We start from the raw sequence: 21,181 nt of genomic DNA on the forward strand, positions 1-21,181 counted from the left end.
AATCTGCCTTATGGGTATGTTTGTGATATATCATTTATGTTACTATTTCAAGAATGCTCTAATAGCGACAAATCAGACTATGCAAAGTACACCTGAGCCAATTGCAAGTCACACCCATTTCCCTCACCTGCAAGTCAAACTCCCCCCACCCCCACCAAAAAAAGATCGCTTAATAAGTGTAAAATGCAAGCAAGAATATACATACAAGACAGATCGGTTCTGTTTGACTAGAGGTCCAACAGCGGCTTTTTGTTTTGTTCTTTTTTTTTGGTAGTGAAGTTTGTTTACACCTTTAAGAAAATGTCAAATAGACTCTACTCCCCCTCCTCCTCCTCAACTCTGACCTTCTCATTGGAATACTTTTATTGCTTAGAACAAAGATCATGCTTTATGGTACAGATAAGCTGGTATGCTTAACAGCACTCATTTTGTAACATCCATAAGGCAACAAAATTGAACAAGGATTCACAAATCACTAGAATTTGAGAAATATATATATATATATATATATATATATTTATATTGCAAGTGGCGGTTCGGCACTCTCCCCAATCGTCACCTGCCCCGGTGCCCTCAGGATTAAATGGATATCCTTGTGTGAAAGCAGACTGCGGCAATCAGAGGACTTGATAAGAAATTCAAAGTGGCATTTATTGATTAAATGCGGTGTCCGACGTTTCGGGGTCTCATATATATACACACACACACACACACACACATACATATACACATACACATACACACACACACACACACAGGCAAGTTTTTTTCTAATGAAGTGTACCTAATATGACTAATTTTATTTGCACAGAAATGTTACGTTTTGGACCTTTGCTTCTATACCTACTGGAAGACCCTAACACTTTGGTAAAGTTTCCTGTTAAATAAGTAAACCTGTGAAAATAAAGTACCAGTAAATTTCCACAATAACGGCTCCATAAAGATAAAATACAAACATAGGACAATGCAATGGCTGTTCACAGGCTGTTGCTGCATGGTCTTTCATTCATTATAATCTGGTTCAGCTATTAAAACATAAGCGAAAACATTGCTAATTGGGCTAGCTAGATACACACACACATTGTATTGGGTGATCGCAAACCTGGGCATATGGATATTCCTTTTATATCTTGGCTTGCATCCTTGCACATGACAAGCAATATGCCTTGCTGCAGCAGCTTTCATTCTGTGTCCCATCTGTGGTTCTGTTCAAGCATATGTAGAGATCACACAGATGTGTCTTTTCATATCTTTGCATGCTCTATGGCACACGGCATCATGTAGGTCATAAAAAAATGGATGCATCAGTGGGTGCAGGCGTGGAAATTTGAATGCTGTGCCATGCTGCCAGCAACATCAGAAGTGAACACATCTGCATGAACAATATTATCTGCCCGCTGCCTAATGCAGCAGCCAAAATTCTAGCATGCCCTCCACAGACTGCGGCTAGGCGAAAGAGAACATTACTAGGTTTGCTTGGTTGGATGACAGTGACGGAACCAATCAGAACAAAGCCTATACCCCCTGCAGCTGCCAGCTGTGGAACCACATACAGCTGAATGCATGAGCACTAGCACTAAATTAGATAAAGATTATACAGTGAGACAAATACCGAGCGCTAAATATCCACAAACTTGGATGTTTACTATTTACATTGAATTAAAAAGACAGTACAAGAATACAATCACAATTCCTACAACTATCTAGAGTACGGATCTGTTTTTATTGTCCAAAATGTAATGTGCCAAAATAGCTGGAGAGGTTAAAGTTAAATGTACACAGATATATATTCCGCCCATCTATACAGTTTCTGGTCATGTTCCGTAGCATTAATGAAAATATATTATCATAATCATCTTTAAACCTGCGCACTAACTCTATGGAGTCAATGAGTGGTTGCAGTCTAGCTTCTTCCGTATTAAGTCTGAGGAATAATTAAAAATTAGATCAAATTAAAATTGAGATGGACAGTTACCATTGTATGAGTAGCAATCTGAAACCTGATCAGCTAATGTTTTTTTTTCCTTAGCTGCCGACCTGCCACGTGTCTGGAAGCTGCTCAGCGCTGAAGAGCAGGAACTCAGCAGCAGGACGTTGGCAATGATGTCAGCAGCAGGCACTCTGCAGCAGAGGGAGGGGGGTGGCACATTTACAGAACCTCAGCAGCGGTGGCAGAGCAATAACAGGCCTACGGGCAGAAGCAGGGGAGGCTAACGAAGGTCTGTATTTTATTGTATATTTGAGAAGGACCAAAATGTCATACCTTTCAGTACTGTATTACTCACGCGCAATGAATACTCTTTGATGTATCACAATATAAACAAAGCAGAATGTCCATGTTTACATATGTAGATTAGTATCTATAAACCTCAAACTTCAATTTGACTGTCCGTAACACTTTTTTCCAAACTTCCTCGTTCCAATGTCTGGTCTTTTGACCATATTAACCGTTTCCTTTTATTAGTCAGTCTCACATATGGCTTTTTTTTGCCACTCTGGCACCATCCCGCAGTCGCCTCTTCACTGTAGACGTTGACACTGGCGTTTCGCGGGTACCATTTAATGAAGCTGCCAGTTGAGGCCCTGTGAGGTGTCTATTTCTCAAACTAGAGACTCTAATGTATTTGTCTTCTTTCTCAGTTGTGCACCGGGGCCTCCCACTTCTCTGGGTAGAGCCTGTTTCTGCTGTTCTCTGAAGGGAGTAGTACACTCCGTTGTAGGAAATGTGCAGTTTCTTGGCAATTTCTCGAATGGGATAGCCTTCATTTCTAAGAACAAGTATAGACTGTCGAGTTTCACATGAAAGTTCTCTTTTCCTGGGCATTTTGAGAGAAAAATCGAACCTACCAATGTGATGCTTCAGATACTCAACTAGCTCAAAGGAAGGACAGTTTTATAGCTTTTCTAACAAGCAAAACCTTTTCAGCTGTGCCAACATAACTGCACAATAATTTTCTAATCATCCATCAATCTTCCAACGCGATAAGCAAACATAATGTACCTTAGAACACTGTAGTGATGGTTGCTGGTAATAGGCCTCTATACACCTATGTAGATATTACTTTAAAACCCGACGTTTACAGCTAGTATAGTCAATTACCACATTAACAATGTTTAGAGTATTTCTGATTCATTTAATGTTATCTTCATTGAAAAATCAGTGTTTTTCTTTTAAAGAAAAAAAAAAAAAATTCTACGTGACCCCAAACTTTGAACGGTAATGTACCTACCAAACTAGGGCGACATGTGACGTACCACATGGCCTACGTGCTGCCAAAATCAAATGTAGGAGGTAGTCATAATGTGACTCGACTGTGTAAATAATGCCACATGAGGTAGCCTGTGACAATCTTTGTTTACCATTATAATCATGCAACAAAAAAGATCTAATTTTGAATGCTCAGACATGTTGAAAGTCCTTTTACTGCAAATATCTGTTTTCAAAGAGCCAGTCTTGGCAGGACAGGATTAAACAAATCACATCTCAAAAGCCATGAACCTTCAACTGTTCCTCCTTTACAATGCCAATCTGTAAGAAAACACAACAGCACATTTACAAATATAAGAAAATCCTAAATACAGTAGTATTTAAATGATCCACTTACTGAGCAAAAATAAATAAATAAAAAAAAACATATGTACCAACATATACAATTAGTATTGCAAAGGGCAGCTTTCCTGAAAAGAGCGTCCCTTTGTGGGGGCCATCAGTCTCTATATTTTTGGGTTTGTGATGCCGAAGTCCATTTGTGCATGGACAGAAGGACACAGCAGCCATAAAGGGATGCTGTGTAGCATACGATCAGATCCTTCTGACAGCACCAATGCAGAAAGAAGCCCATAGGCTTTCATAGGATAACACCAGCTACCCTCTGCATCAGAAACCAAGCATCTAGAAAATGTAGTAAACACCATGAAAATGGTGTTTTCCCATTCATAGGAAAAAAAACCAATGTGCACTGCAGGTGGGGTAAATGTAATATGTGTAGAGCGTTAGATACAGTATTGGTAAATTAGGTTGTGTCTATAGAAGGTAACTTAAGAGCTTTATTTTTACACTGCAATTTAAATTTCAGTTTGATCACACCTCATATAAATCTATATGGCCCACCTGTATGGGTTTAGTCCATTCAAGAAAAAAAAAAAATGGGGTTCTGCGATCGCAGCTGAATTAAGCCCAAAGTTTGATCATAAGTGGCATAATATATCCATTGCAGAAATAAAAACAGTAATAGCAGAAAGTTATGACCATAGTCTGGTATAGATATAAGACACACACACACACAAACAAACCAACCTTTTGACACATATCTGCCTGGCCCACCACAGACACTAGTGTTCTTCCCACATTATTTCTTAGACTGCAGTTCTGACATCAGGCAAGGATAGCATTCACCCATACAACGTACTCAATGTTAAACAAAGTAACTGAATGACAAACCATAGGTAGACATTACTTACTCATCCTCAAGTGGGGCACATTGACATAAGATCCTGGATCAAAAGCAGAATCTACCCTCTCTCAAGACCAAGGGTGAAATGTAATACAGCACAATTTAGACATGTGCCATTTCTTGGTCGAAAAGTGCCAAAATCTAACACATAATAGTGTGCGATATTTGTTGTTCAGGCCCCCCATATTTAATAAACCAGTACCGGCCTCTTTGTCCTGGTCCAAAAAAATATAAAGGGACAAAGTAGGGGGTCACCCGTATTTTGGAACCAGCACAGGCTCAAACCAGCAGGGTGATGCCACAGCCAGAGAAGACTTATACAAGCTCCCCTGGCCAGAACATCATACCCTGGCTCGTCCGCCCTGGACAGGCCACCAGGGGGAATGAGGACCCCCCTCCCCCCCCCAGACTTTTATCCATGGCTGAAGCTCTGGGCTGTCCAAGCACCCCTGGGCTGACCAGACCCCCAGACTTGAGGAGCCCAGAGAAATAAATAAAATATACATACATAGGTCCTCCCTGATACTGAAGGAAGGCCACTCTGACTTCCTTTAACCAATCGGCCTGAGATCCCCACCTAATTGGATGTAGCTGCCTCCATAAAGATGCCCTGGTTGGTTGACTGTAGTCACAGTGATTTCCCTCAGTATCATGCCCGGGTAAGTAGTCAATGCTCATGAGGGTGGAGGAACAAAATAAAAATCACACCCTATTACATCTTGTCCCATGCCTGTTTAGGGGGAACGCTTTATCTTAAGTAGAATACATCTCTTCTAAGTACTAAAGACTATAAATCACATTACTTACTTCCATAAGAAACTGGCAGATGTTCTTCCTCTGGTCACCCTGGAGTTGAATGACTTCACCGTATTCTGGATGTTCAATCACAGTACCGTTACATGCAAATTTCTGTCAGGATGAAAAAAAAAAAACGACATCAAATATTTGTAGGCACGGTCGGTCTTCCTGGTAAAACAGCCTTTATGGCAGTTTTTTTGATTAAGTGGGTGCTGTATAATATAGATTATCAGTACTCAACATTTGACAGCATCAACTGCAAGATGCACATAGACAGTATAATTATCACTCATTAAGCAAGTTTGTACATTAAATTAGTCTTTCAGCCCTTTTCCTTCATTTATTTTCACCTGTTTAGCTTCGGAATCTAAACATCATACGAAACCTTTAAGATTACAGAAAGGTTTTCCTTTATATAGCAGAAACAGATAAAGTTCAAAACATTGACCAACTTACCTTCTTAAAGGCTTTTACAAGTTTTTTTTTGTCATAATCATCGGCAATTCCCTGTACTGTAGTCAGAGTCTTTCTACCGTTTCGTTGTTGAATTCTTATATGGATATAATCCTCAGTCCCTGCCGGGAGTAAGTCGTCACCCTTAGTTGCATCAGCAAAGGGGTCTGAAAATAAAAAGCAACATAAGACCTGTGACAGGTCTCCCTTAAACAACAGGGCCCATAAAAAGACTTGTGTGCTTCTAATCACCAATACCCCATAGCACACTTATAACTCTGGTTTTTGACTAGTCGAGGAGCAGTGTGAAAGTTCCAAACCTAATAACCAGGGTCAACCAATCCATCAATTTGACCCAGGTTATAAGGAGGGTTAAACCTGGGTCACCCCATGTATAATGGGCAACCCAGGTTTAGTGTGTAAGTGCGTCTGACCCAGTATTGCAATGTGAAAGTGTTGTTAGACCATAGACTAAGAACCACCTGGCATACCCAACATAATAAAGATTAAAAAAAGGTAGCCTAGTCGTGATTGGTTCAAAATCCCAGCAGCCAAAATCCCGACAAGGGGACGTGGAGAACCGCCCCTTGTGGGCTCGCCACGCAGCAGGCCCGGTCGTGGACACCCACAGAGGGACAAAGTGCTGGGATTTCGACCGCCAGGATTTCAACCGCATCACGCCTAGTCACATTAGGTGGCTTCCTTTGCCACCAGCCCACAGACTATAGGAAGATTGTAGTTGCTCAGAACACAAGTATCAACACCACAGTTGTGCAAACTTAAGGTGACCATATACTAGTGCGATTTGGGCACCTTTCATCCGATTGATCAGTCAAATCACATGTAATTGTGTCACATTGGCTGGCTTGTTTGTAGCCTTAAAATAAGTCAAGTAAATCTGCATATATGGCCTTCTTAACCCTTTGAGTGCCAAGTGAATCCCTCAAATTAGGTGTGAATATTGCCAAGCAAACCTTTTTTGTAATTATACTGACTGTAAGGTTTACCCCCCCCCCCCCCCCACAACATTTTTATTTGAATATATATAACAAATGCGAGTGACACTGGCATTTTTAGTGGATATTTTGAATCTCACAGATATGTTCGCACTCAATGGGTTCGTTCAGACTTTATTGCAGGGCAAATAGGTTCTAAAAAAAAAAAAAAAAAAAAAGGCAAAACCATATGCACTGCAGGTGGGGCAACTGTAACATGTGCAGAAAGTTAGAATTGGCCGGGGTGTGTACAAATTGAAATGTAATTTGCAGTGCAAAAATAAAAGCAGACAGTATTCTTCACAGAAACAAAATAACTCATATCTAACTCTGCACAAATTACATATGCCGCTCCTGCAGTGCATATGGTTTTGCCCATTTTGAGAACAAATTTAGATTTAGCCCATAGTCCTTACCAGCTCCAATACCCTAAATGCTCAAAAATGAGAACTAGCAGAAAGAACGAAGGGTCAAAATGTACATAAAGAATAAAACAGCTGCAAAGATATTAAATTAATAAAAGTAATATAAAATAAACCAGGTTATAGATCCGATTATGCATGCCACAATGCAATAAATGAGTAATTACCAAGACCAACATGCAGAACTGAATACCCTTTTTCTGCAACAGGAAGCTAACTTTTACACAACATTGTTTACCTGAATTGCTTTGTAAACCAATGGTTCCGACTGTGTAGCTGCGGGCTGCCCCCAAGACTCGAGTCAGCCGCTAGCACTAGTTTTGCCTTTCAAGGCTTAGGATTTTAAAATTGTCTAGGCACAGCATCAGACCCCCACAGAAAAAAAACAGAACCTATTGCCCCCCAAATGTAAAAACAATCACACTTACCCACAGGTAACAAAAATAAATTACATTGACCCTCACATGAAAACAAGAGACCATTGAATAACAGTTTAACTGGTAGTGGTGGCACCTGGTGTGGACATGTCGAGATCTGAGGGCATACTTGATAACAGCTCAGGGCACTGCCACCTCAAAGTGGTTGAAAAACACTGCCCTAGGGCACCGATTCAAGAATGTTTTGTAACTACTGGTGTAAAACACATGGGACACTGTCACTAGGTCAACCCTATTTAAGTCAACAAGCATTGTATCAACCACTGAGTGTTGACAGGGCCTAGGTCGACACCTGTATTAGGTTGACATAGCTACGGCCAACAGGGTTGGAAGGTCAACATGAGTTTTTCGCATTTTTTTGCCAACAGGTGGTATTTCATGCCCTACCATCCACTACAGCATGGTTGAAGAATAAAATAGTGTGCATCGCTGAACCTTGCCCGAAGCAAGGTGAGCCATGCGAGATAAGGCGTTACACTTGGACGGTGTACAGGTTGACAGTCAGGTCAAAACTCATGTCTACCTTGCCATTGTCAACCTAATGCTTTTGTCTAAAATCCAACCCTGTTGTCCCAGCGACCATACCCAAACACATGATGTAACAGCAATAACCTTGTGGCCAATTGCATTGGTCTCCAAGATTATTGAGAACATACATCAACATCAGTGTTTAGTTAACCTGCAGCATACATTGAAACTTCCTCTGTCACCCAGTTGCTACTTGTCTGATTAGCTAAGGACCCTTTAGCACTGTCATGCAGTGACCACAACCAGGTTACTCAAAGTTAGTAAAAGGGAACTGCTGTTTAACTAGTTCGCAGGTCACAACTCTTAAGGCCTCCATACACCTATGCAACTTGGGACAATTTCACCCAATTCTGACAGAGCACTCTGCCAAAAATCCCATGTGTTTTACATTGCATCCAATTTGTGGTCATGTGAGCATCGGAGCAAAGTTCAGACCGGCCTTCATGTCGGATCTCCAACTCAAATCTGCTCCCGGTGGCTGGGAATGAGGTTGCGTGCAATACATTACATCAGCAGTTCTCAAACTGTGGGTCCTGACCCCAAAGTGGGTCCCGACCTTCTAAGCATGGGGTCACGACTCCATGTTACTGACCATCAGGCTGATGACTTTTTTAATCTCAGTCAGTGGTTTAAGGAGTCTGAAAAGTCTGTTGAATTGTCTGTTATTTTAGACTCCTCCCATCATTTTGTGCCTCCACAATGCTGCCATGTATGTGCTGTCTGCTGACTACACATGTGATGTGATGACCTTCTGCAGTAACTTGCTGGGGTCCTGTCATTATTTTTATGGTCTGATGGGGTCCCACACCGAAATAGTTTGAGGACCCCTGCATTACATGCAGAAGGACTGCATCCGATCCTGCTGTCCGAAGGGGATCAGATAGCAATACACTGTTGCAATTTCTCGCAGTAGTGTATGGCCACCATAAATATATAAAAACAGATTAAGAAATGGCTCTAAGCATTCATAAGGAGCAGATTATACTATTTATAAGTGATATAGGGGCTATATACTAAGTTTAGTATAAAAAAAAAAAAAAAAAAGAGGATAAATGACAGAATCAGCCAGCTACTTTTTCCAGACCCAGCCTGTAATATAAGCAGCTAGTGCTGATTGGCTGTTACTTTATTTTCCATGGCTTAGTGAATAGCCTTACAGTGTAAAGGGTTAATTTGATTCTTCATAAAACATGGAACCAATAATCTAGACACGCAAGAAAGACATGTAACGAAGCATGTTATTGCTCCTGTCCTAAACAGCCTGTAACATAGAGGGTATGCACCCCATACACTTGCGAGATATAGGGTACAATCATGCGATTTCAACAAAATCGCACATGTCACCCAACATATCTCTCATAATATATAAAAATGTGTTGCACATAATTATTGCTTGTAGTTTTTAAAACACATGCGATTTATCGAAATGCAATGTGCCAGTTATTATACCCCCAGATAGACCAGTGACTGATGCCATCATCCAATTTCATGTCGCAAGGGGAATGCAGTTTATCGCATGATTGTATGCACATTGAACGAAAAAAAAAATAGGCACTTTAACCCCTTCCCGACATTTGACGTACATTTACGTCATGGTCGGGATGTACTTCCCGACACATGGCATAAATGTACGTCATGACTTTAAATTGCCACCCCGTCTCGAGACGAGGTGGCAGAGGGACAATGTCTGCTGTCCCTGACAGCAGACATCCTCCCTCATTGCCCAGGGGGGGCAGCGATGCCTCCCGTCTTGGGCGATCGCTGCTATTGGCTGTTAAAAAGTGAATAGCCAAAAGCAGCGTTGAAATGCATTGAGTGTAAAATTTAGACTCTGCTGCCCCCTAGCGTCCAAAAAAAAATAAAGGCGGTTTAAATAATGATTTAAAAATAAAGAATAGATATGGTCTTTGTTAGTTATTAACTATTTTGAGTGATATGATTATTTGTCTCACAAGCAGAAAATGGAACATTTTGCAAATAGCAAAATGTTCCATTTTTTCACGACACTTTGGTATTTTTCCCCCCCAAAAAAAAACTGTATCGGCCAAATTTCACCACTAATTTAAAGTACAATGTGTCACGGGAAAACAATCTCAAAATCACTGGGATAAGTAAAAGCAAAAAAAAGTTATACCCACTTAAGTGACACATGTCAGATTTGAAAAAAATGGCTCTGTCAGGAAGGCAAAAACTGGCTCTGTCAGGAAGGGGTTAAATGCAATTTATCACACCGGGAGCTTATCGCATAAGAGTATAGGCACCATTAGATTTGATCGGCTGCGCTTTCTCTCTGACCACAGTACAGAGAGAGCAATGACGAAGAAAACCCCATAACCCTTCAGCAGCCATGTAATAGTTAATATAGTTAACTTCACCCTGTACACATCACACAGGGGATATAAGAGAGGCTAAACACGGCAAGCTGTTTGGAGGAACACTGGACGGATAGTGTAACATTAGCACAACATAACCACAACACTGGCGCATGGGAACCGGCGATAGAGCGACCACCGCGCCCTCCCCAACACGGATCATGGCGCTAGCTTGCGAGAGAAAAACAACACGCCTGGCCTAAGGGGCGATCGCTGAGTAGTGGCGGAGGAAGCCGGAGCACCGCAGACCGGGCCGCACAGGTCTCGGGGAGGCCTCAGAGCTACAGCGCTCAGATCCCCCGTATTATATAGCGGGGGCAGCGAGCGCTCACCGAAAGAGTTGAGGTTCTGGATAGAGGACATGCGATATTATTGCGAGCACGGAGTGCAGAGGAAAAGGCTGTCGGCGGCCGGACCGGAGCTGAAGGTAGAGCGTAGGCTGGTGGGTCTTGACTGACTGGCGGAGCTGCGACCACTGTCCTCTCTCTCTGGATACAGGAAACACTCGAGCGGCGAGGAGCCGAACACCAGCTAGGAGAGCGGCCTGACGGAAACTAGTCTGCTACAGTTTAGAACAAGATGGCCGAGCTGCGGCTTTTTAGCTGCCAGTACGGGCAACGGTCGTGTGGCGTGTGGGAGATGTAGTCTCCGGGACCCGCCGCTGCGCGCACACGGCTCATGCAGCGGCATAGAGGACTCCACTTCCCACAATGCCCAGCGGCGTTCTAAAACACTGGCTGTGGCTAGGCTGAGTCACGACCGGGCGATGCTGCTGAGACGGAAGCAAAGCAACCGCCTGAGGGCGTTCAGTGTCTATTAGGGTGGATTGTTGTTGTTCTGTGTAGTTTTTACATAAGTTTTGTTATTGGAGTGTGTGTATGTGACATGGTTGCCTACCCTCCTGCATTCTGCAGGAGACTCCCTGAAATAACAGCAATCTCCCTCTCTCCCTCATTAGTCTACCAATCTCCCTTATTTCACCTAGCCCACATTACACTGTTACATTTTTTGGGGAAAAAAAGGAATGAGAGATAGATACAGTTACATTGAATCGTCAGCACCATTTCCCAGCACTTTACCAAGTACAGTAGCTCTTTTACTAATTGCTTTGGGGCTCATCTACATTTGTATATAAGTTATTTTTAAAGATTTTGGTACTTGTTTTGTTTCACGACGGCAGCATGGCCGTGCGGCTGAGTCCCCTTGCGGGGCTCGCTTTGCTCGCCCACGCTGCGGGCTCGGTTGCTCGCTTCGCTATCTAAAATCAACTCCATGCCAACGTGGATAATGGGGGTATGAACTATCCACGTTGGCATGGAGTTGAGTTAGTTTATTTTAGATAGTTTGCCAAGTGCACAACCCAGAAGCAGCCAGCAGCCATGCTGCTGCCGTGAAACTAAACAAGTACCAAGATTCCTCTCAGATGTAGCAGTACACACCCACGCTTCTAGGTGCCACGTTCACAATTTCGTTTCACAATCTCTCCATATATGGAACTAGACATGCCCTTTGGGTGGAGCATAACACACCCCTTCAATGGGGCGCTGTGCAAAATTCTACTACCAACTATAACCTCCCTGAAACTAGTTTTCAAAAGTAGGCAAGTATGGTATGTGAGCAGAAGAGCCAGAACTCTGGGAGGCAATGGAGTCATCTCCCGCCGGGCTCCTGCTCCCAAGGGGGCACCTCTCCTCCACTGTGAGTTTGAATCAGTTAATTGAAAGCCGTTGATATTGCTTCGGTGGCTGTCTCCTCCTCCTAGCAGGACCATAGATGTCACACTCTTTTTTTCTAAACATAATATCCATAACATACATACATGCATGCATATATTAACCCCTTCAGTGGCAATCCCGAGAATGTTCTCGGGATTGCCACTGTTTGGAGCCCAGCTCCCTCTCCTCTGTGGCGCCGCCTTCTCCCTCCTCCTCCCCCCTCCTCTCCGGGTTTCTTATTGAAGTCCCCAGCGCCGGCTTATGACAAGCCGGCTGCCAGGGACGCGGCGCGGGGGGCGTAGGGAGGTAGTGGTGTTTTTTTTTTTTTTTTTTTAAGGGAGAGCGCTCCCCATAAAAACTCGCCCAGTGGGGAGCGCTCCCCCCCAAAAAAAAACACCACAGAAGGGGTTAATATAAGGTGGTGTGTGTGTGTTGGGGAGGGAGGGCACCAATATTTATCTTGCCTCCGGGCAACTGGGACGAACTTACGCCACTGGTGAGCAGTGCTGTAGCTATGTCACGCGGTGGCTGTATATAATGAGGAATAGAAACGTTTGTTTTGAAATATGCTCATACTGTTGTATATTCCTTAAAGTTATAAGTTTTTGGAGGCAAATCTGGAATTGATGTGGTACGGAGCGCAGTGGCTTTATGACATCATAGTCGCTGCAACGGGAAGAATGGTGGCCCGGCAACTGCCTTTGCGGCTAGGCTGTGCAAATTTGCAATCGCGTCATGTGAAAGAAAGTAAACTGCAAGCTGGTCACCAAGGCAACTAACCCCTCTTAAACTGGTCATACATCCGGATGACCAGCATCCGATCCAGATTGTGTCATGTTTTACCTTGAGCTCCCCTGCTGCTTCCACGACACACAATAGCTCTTAAGTGTGTAATTTCACATAAGCTCTATCATAAAATCTGCAACTAGCAGGATACTTGTCATTAGTAGCATCTTCAGATCATGTGTGCAGTACATAAGTTCATACAATTCATCTCCATCGGATCGTACCAAAACAACTCATGAAGTGCACAAAAACACAATACTTCGCACAAGTTGTTGAAATCATCATTCTGTCCTGAATTCCTTCTAATGTATGGCCAGCTTTAGTTTGTCCCAACACTCCACTACTCCTGCATACCTCCCAACTTGAGTAGAGATGAAGGAGGGACAGAGGGATGCGCCCCCGTTTTGACGCTATGGGGGCATGACCCAGAGGCTCTGTGAGCCTCTAGCCATGCCCCCAGCCCCCTGGCTGCGGGAATAGACGCTGTGCTTCCACACAGCGTTTATTCACTGCTGCTCAGCAGCCGACAGGGAGGACTCCCGCCGGCTGCGGGAGGGACGTGGGAATGTCCCCTGAAAACTGGGACATTCCTGCAGTAATCGGGACTGTTGGGAGGTATGACTCCCGTTGCCAGGTGACACCACTCCCCCCCATGCATCCAGCCACATGATACATTACACATAGGAAAATGGGGGGAGTGTCGTTCGGGGGTTGTCCGGAAAGTGCTCTGTGAAATGCCTGTAAGTAGTTTTAGCCGCTGGGTCTTTTGGGTATACTACAGAATACCTACTTAAGTTATGGGAATGGGGTAGGGCAGGTTCTGTGACATCCACTCTACCTGTGCCTGGCTCCCCTGCCCACTTATGTTCCTGCGTGGTCCTCGGCACGCTGTTCTCACCTGTTGGTCCCAGCGGGAGATCGTGTTCTGCGACAGTGCCCCAGAATTTTTTCTATAAATGTTTCCAAGTTCTCCTTCTCTCCGTCCCATACGATAATCATGTCATCAATATACCTGGCCCACAATATTAGGTGTTCTTCATGATCTTTGGGGCCCCAGATGGTATCTGCTACCCATTGGGCCAGGAACAAATTCGCGTAAGAAGGGGCAAACTTTGTGCCCATGGCTGTGCCTTTGCACTGCAGATAGAAGCTGTCTTTGTAGCAAAAGTAGTTATGCATCAGGATAAAGTTTATTGCTTCTATGATGATGTCTTTCTGGGTGTTTCCTAACTCTGTCTCCTCTTCTAGCCTTTTCCTAACATTGTCACATCCGTGTTCGTGGTCAATACAGGTGTACAGAGCCTTCATATCGCAAGTTGCTAGAAGGTAGGTATTCTTCCATTTGACGTTGTCCAGCATCTCTAGGACATGGGTCGTGTCTCTTATATATCCTGGTTGCTTGGTGACAATTGGCGCAGGAATTTGTCTATATATTCAGACATGTTGGAGGTGATGGATTTTATTCCTGCCACTATAGGGCGCCCCGGCAGATTCATTTTATCCTTGTGGATTTTTGGAGGGTGATATAACACTGGTATCATCAGCTCTTTTGGCTGTAGAAATTTGAATTATTTTGGGGTTTTGGGGGAGTTTCCTATACATAGTAATGTCTTCAAGTTGTCTCTTTGGGCCTTATTTTGGTTCATTCTTTCTGACAAAATCCTTCTTAGATGGGCAAAACCATGTGCACTGCAGGTGGGGCATGTGTTACTTGTGCAGAGAGAATTAGATTTGGGTGGGGTTTTACTTCAAAGTGAGATCTATATTGCAGTGTAAAAATAAAGCAGTCAGTATTTTCCCTGCACAGAAACAAAATTACTCACCCAAATCTAATTCTCTCTGCACATGTTACATCTGCCCCCCCTGCAGTGCACATGGTTTTGTCCATCTAAGAAGGATTTTGTCAGAAAGAATGAACCAAAATAAGGCCCTTTGTCTCCTCGTCGTATTTTCCCCTGTCCATTATTATTATTATTTGTCTGCTGCTTTGATGACTATTTCTATTCTTCAATACCTTGAATGCTTTAAATTCTTCCTTGCTGGTGTTCCATTTCTTTATCTCTTCTGGGATCTTCTCTAGGTCCTGTCCACCAGTCTCTAGAATGTTTGTATATAATGGTCTCTGAGGTATTTGGGGAAGAAAGTGGATTTTTCTGTACTTGTTTCCTAGCACGGCGCCAGCGATAAAAATTGTGTCCATCGGGACCCCCCGAAATCGCGTTGATCGCATCGCATGCGATGCGATCGACGCGATTTGTACATTGGAATCAATGTAAAATGGTCCCTGAGACCCGATTTTACATTGGCCCCAATGTTAATGTCATGAACCTGACTTGGTTCAGTCAGTTTCTGAGGTTTCTCTGCCTGTTTGCTCCTAGCTGCTGCTGTTGCAGCTGCCCTGCATTCCCAGTGATTAAGTCTCCAGCGAACTTCCCTGAGTTCTGCAGCCTGATCCCTGATCCACACACACCTGTGCAGTAATCAGGTGTGTCTGTCTTTCCCCAGTGTTGATTAGTGCTGCGGCTGGCAGCCAATCACAGAAAGGCAAGGGGGATATAACTCAGGCCCTGGGCCTTCATTCCTTGCCTTGAACAACTGTTTTACCTGTTACAGAGTTCTCCTGTGTTCAGAGGAAGTTCCCAAGGCTCTAGGATATCCAGGTTTACCTGTGTCCTTGTCTCCAGCGTTTCTCCAGCTATTGTTATTGTTTTACCTGGTTCATTCCATCTCCAGAAGACTCCTGCGATATCATCCCTGCAGTCGAGTATCAGGTGTTTTGCCGAGCACCTCTCTGGCTCTTAAGCCAGCTATCACCATCAGAGACTTACACCATCTTGTCCTGATCTGTCGACAGATACTGTCTACACCACAGTCGACACTCAGCTTCTGTCGTCCTCCATTGACTAACAACATCCGTGTCATCCCGGACATCCATCAGTTGCTGCTTCTAAGTATTGTCGCAGGCTTATCTGTTGTCAACATCCCGTGTCAACTGTTTACCACAAGTGCCCCCAGAGACTTTGTTATTCTCTCCTGGTCATCGACATCGTATACCAACGACTCCCAGGTCGCCACCTCTGGCTTCCAGGCCATCCTGCAGCTCCCAGGCTGCCAACTGTCATCACCGGCTCTCAAGCCGTCTCAAAAGACATTCTCTCATACCTTCTGTGTCCTCACTCCCAGCCTGCGTCCAGAGGACCAGGGCAGGGGGCCGCAACCTGCCTGTCAGACGCAGCTAAGCCCAAAGTTCCTTGCGGGACTCCCTGGTGAACACCGCTGGCAGGTTAGACTCCGCGCCCCTGTTCCTGGTCTCCGCCAACACTCTGGTTTGCTGTGCTCCTGTCCCTTGGTGCATGTCAATCGTCAAACCCCCTGTATTCTGCTACACAGCGCCCTCCACTGGTCCACCACGGTCACAGCCGGGAACACAACAAACCCCCGAGTTGCTGACAGTTAAATGGCCCCCAGACCCCAATTTTTATTGTTTCCCAACCCTGATAGGTCAAATGGCCCCCCATTGTTAACGCCACCCCACAATCAACGCCAACCCAAAGCGTGGCGGTACGCGTCCTCCGACCTTTTCATACCCTCACTATCCACGTCGGCGTGGAGCTGATTTTATATAGTGTGGCAAGCGCAGCGAGCCACCGAGCCCGAAACGTGGCGAGCGGACGCGCATTACTTCACAGGTATTACCCTTCCCTCGCGGGGCTCGCTGCACTCGCCACCCTTCGGGCTCGGTGGCTCACTGCGCTCGCCACACTATTTCACTATTTAAAATCAACTCCACGCCGACGTGGATAGTGGGGGTATGAAAAGGTCAGAGGACGCGTACCGCCACCCCTCGCGGGCTCACTGTGCTCACCGCGCTTTGGGTTGCCGTTCATCGTGGGGTGCCATTAACAAATGGGGGGGGGGGCATTTATCATATTAAATACCCATAAGGGTGGGTATACAATGAAAAATCGGGTCCAATGGCCCATTTAACATTGTTCCGTATGTAAAATCGCATCCATCGCATAGGTCGCATCGCATGCCTTAACTTAAGGCATGCGATGGACGCGATTTTTTAATTGTCTGGGAAAAGGCTAAAAATAGCCCTGAAATTGCGTCGGTCGCGTCCATCGCATACCTTAACTTAAGGTTTGCGATCACCTATGACGGGCGCTGTGCTAGGAAACAAGTACAGATTTTTCTTTAAGGTCTGTATGTTTCAATTTCTCTACTTCGTCTTTTTCCTCTTCTGTTTTCTCATCTTCACCATTGTTCGTTTTTTTGTTTCTGAAGAACTTTTTTAGAGTTGAGTTTCCGGACAAATTTTTGTATGTCTATAAAAGTATCAAACTTTTTTAATCTATTGACAGGGGCGAATTTAAGGCCTTTTTGAGGACTTTATTCTCCGCTTCCGTGAGGTGTGTTCACTTAAGTTGAGGATGCCTTTGTTGGTTTGTTCCTTTTCACTTCCCTTCTCTTTTTGCTGTTGTTCTTTATTTTCTGTTGTTTTCTGTCCTCCTCCTCGCTTTCCTCGCTTAAAGTGGAACTCCTTTTTCTTATCCTTCCTCTGCTGTTCGTCCTTTCTATGTGGATTTTTGGAATGGCTCCCGATCTCGGGTTTCCTTGTCTGTTCATATGTGCCAGCTCTAAAAAATGAGTCATGTTTCTATCTGCTGGGTCTTCGTCTTCCTCTTCTGTTTCCATCCGTCTGTATGTGGGTTCTCTTAGATGTATTCTGTTCATAAGTGTGTGGGCCGAAGTGTTCTATTCTTCCTCCTCTTGGTCTTTTCTTCCTTGGTTGAAGCTGTTTCTGATGGTATGTTCGTCTGGATATTGTGTTGGTTTTCTGTTGTAGGCTTCCCTTTGATGATTTCTATACGCACTGTTTGATCTGAGGTCTGGTTGGTTCCTGTTTCTTCTGGGGGAGTGATTGGAGCAATGGAAACCCCCTCAACTTGTCTTTGAATGATGTCTAATACAAATATTAATGCTGGGCTACTTTACAGTTGTCTAAGTGGACATAATGGGTGAGATTTAATGGGATGAGAGATTCAAAAAGTGAGAGATTTGGTGAGAAATCTCCAGGTTTTTTTAAAGCGGCAATCATTTACACTGCAAAATCAAACTGGTTTAGCAGTGTAAATGATTGCCGCTTTAAAAAAACTGGAGATTTCTTCCCAAATCTCTCACTTTCTGAATCTCTCATCCCATTAAATCTCACCCAGTGTGTTCTTATTTCAGAAACTGTTTCTAAATCAATACAGATAAAAATATATGTGTTGTACACTGAGTAATATGGCCAAAAGTTTGTTAAAAAATATCAAAAGATAATAGATAAATGATTTATTTATCTATTATCCGTTGATATATCTAAACAAACTTATAGCCATATTTCTCTTTGTATACAACACATGTATTTTTATTTTCACAGTTTCTGAAGAAATAACACCTTGGGTCGGCCCTATTAGCCATGTTTAATGCGTGAGCGCGAATCATCGCGGCACCAGACACACTTTACGGCAGACGAAATTCGCTCTAAAGTGCTCTCTGCCCTGTAGGGTTGCGAGCAATTTTTTTAGAATTTGGGCCTGTGAAGGGTGTGAAATAGTGTGCCATTGCTTGCGTTTAGATTTCGTTCGAATGGCACCTCGCACCCTTCTCAATTAATAGGATCAACCCCATTGTGTCCACTTAGGCAACTGTCAGATAGCCCCAGCATTAATATTTGTCGAAGTGATTTCTATAGAAACCACTTTATCTCCTTTTTTCCCCCTTTTCATTCACCTGGAAAACCCTGGAATTTATTTTTTTATTTATGTCTCAATTGAATTTCCCTTATTGTTTGAAGGATTACATTAGAGGGTCAGCAGGTGGCGCTGTTACTACAGATATTTAGACTGTTTTGGGTTATTTTTAATTTTTTATCTTCTACTTATCCTTAAATATTAGCCAATAATTGGGTTTTTATATCTCATTATTTATATTAAAGATAATGCTATCCACACATATAATATAGGAGTTTGAGAGTTGCGGGATGACAGTTAAAATACAATGGTTTTTTTTAAGCAGCAATCATTTAAGAAAAAGTTGGAGTTTGGCTGGCATTATGCACTTCCGGTGAACTCAGACGCCATTACATCCTTCCAAAAGTATTTTGAGAAACCATTGGTCTCTGAGAGCTATAATAACAGTGATAGCAAACACCATGAGAACTGGCTACAAAAAATACCAGATCATTTTTACGGATCAAAAGAAACCGTAATGAGAAAAATTTACCTAAGCCCCGGTTTCTCCGTTTTCGCCAAAAGATGAAAATTCAAGCACCTAAACAAAATATGTCACTGAGGTGAAATAAGTTGATTCTGGTGCCTGGTTTTGAAATGGCTGAAATGTTTTAGCATACATATGAAACATACATACAAACCGGACCCCTCAACCAACATGAGGATATAGAGGTCAAGCTGCGCTAGCCAAATATCATAATAAGAATGGACAGACCGGAGCCACACACCAATTACAGTAGAAAAAGTCAAGTCAGGTTCTCTTGCAAACAATAGGATATACAGTGACAAACTCAGATATTAAAATGGGTACAACATAAGAAATAAAAATAAAGAATAGGCAGTTATTAAACAGACCAGCGATCGTAAGTATACATTAAACTAAAACAAGGAATACAAGAGCCTATTAGATATTAATCCGGCCAAGGCCTCTTCCCCCGCATAGCATTGTCTATAGCAGTCCCCGCACCATACATCCCAGGATACACACAAAAGGGCAAGCGGTACCGGGACAAGAGTTCTAGAAATATAAGATCCAACCAAGGATATGGAAACAGTTGGGCAAATAAGGAATTTTTTATCATCCACACAGCCGCCAGTCATAAGGTCGAACTTGAGGTAGTCCTCATTATCAGGAGCTGAAACCATAGCAGAGGTGGTAGAGGATATCTCCACTCAACAGGATTGATCCAGAAGGGGTACAGATGTAGATGTTGCACAGAGGACAGTTGTAAGACCCTTAGATGTAGTGTCCACATGTTCAAATGCAGCAACAATCCTCTGCTCGGGCATAGGGAGAGTAAAGGCAATTGATGCAAATGTTGGAGAACAGTTTGCTCTTAAGGTGGCCATACACACAAAGATTTATCTTCAGATCTGGCTGGTTGGAACAAAAACATGGTTATGGATGAGAGCAAATGACAGTTGACTATTTGCTTGGAAATGCTGGAAAACTGACAAACTGTCACTCATCCATAACCATGTTTTTGTTTCAACCAGCCAGATCTGCAGATAAATCTTACTAGTGTATGGGCACCTTTAAACTGCACCTGTCATAGGAGCAATAGGGAGAAACAGCATCCATAGATATAGTATCTGATTGTTTGAGAAGCCTCTGGGTGGAAGCTGTGATGGCCCACAGGATTTGCTGTATTGAACTTTCCATGATGCAGAGGGATGGTCTACTGTTGACAATTTGTCACCACAGGAGTTTCCAAGCACCATATATTTATATGGCAGAACTTAAAGGTGAGATGGCAGCGGCTAGCATGCAGCCAGAGCTCACTCACCACCACTGCACCAGCAAGCAGGCCGAGTTGTAGGATATTGTGAAATGGCCGCTGGAGTCCACCAATGCTCTGAGCAGCGGACTCTGGAGGGCGCCTGTATGTGCGTTGCGGCACAGAAGGAGACAGCCGGCTAGTAGGTCTGGGTGCAACAGAGCGGCAGCTGAAGGACCAGGAGCTCCGGAGCTCTGCATCCACATGAGGAGGGAGCAGCAGCAATATGGCGCCGGCAAGTGATCCCCGTACAGGAGCCGCCCAGCGGTGAGCCTAATATCTGCGCAGCAGGTGGTCATAGTATAGGTCCGGGGCTACAAGGACGATCCAGGAGTCTTCCCCCACCAAAGCAGGTGGCTAGGAGCAGGTGAGCGGTTCCAGTATTAATGTGCAGGATCTAGACAATTCTATTTTACAGAATTGGGGACACCAGTGATGCAGGAAGGCAGGCTTGCTTGGAGCTGGGAACACCAGTGATGAAGAGCTGTAGAGATGCAGGCTTGCGTGAAGCTGGGGACACCTGCGATTCAGAAGGGCAGGCTTGCATAGAGCTGGGGACACCAGCGATGCAAGAGTGTATACTTGCGTGGAGCTGGGGACACAAGCGATGCAGGAGTGCAGGCTTGCGTAGAGCAGACGACACCAACGATGCCGGAATGCAGGAGT

At 43.9% G+C, this 21,181-nt stretch overlaps 1 protein-coding gene across 1 annotated transcript; it reads right to left on the bottom strand.

The window, feature by feature from the left end:
* Nucleotides 1-3,113: 3,113 nt before the first annotated feature.
* Nucleotides 3,114-11,097, bottom strand: EIF1B (eukaryotic translation initiation factor 1B). The gene is made up of 4 exons (XM_083188578.1): nucleotides 10,792-11,097; nucleotides 5,709-5,872; nucleotides 5,262-5,363; nucleotides 3,114-3,529 (listed from the first exon to the last, which is right to left on the bottom strand). The coding sequence occupies exons 1-4, from the start codon at nucleotides 10,820-10,822 to the stop codon at nucleotides 3,485-3,487; spliced, it is 342 nt and encodes a 113-aa protein (XP_083044704.1). The 5' UTR covers nucleotides 10,823-11,097; the 3' UTR covers nucleotides 3,114-3,484.
* Between the last annotated feature and the right edge of the window lie 10,084 nt (nucleotides 11,098-21,181).

The sequence above is a fragment of the Crinia signifera genome, chromosome 5 (genome assembly GCF_055691185.1).
Source record: "Crinia signifera chromosome 5, ASM5569118v1, whole genome shotgun sequence".
Taxonomy (NCBI): domain Eukaryota; kingdom Metazoa; phylum Chordata; class Amphibia; order Anura; family Myobatrachidae; genus Crinia; species Crinia signifera.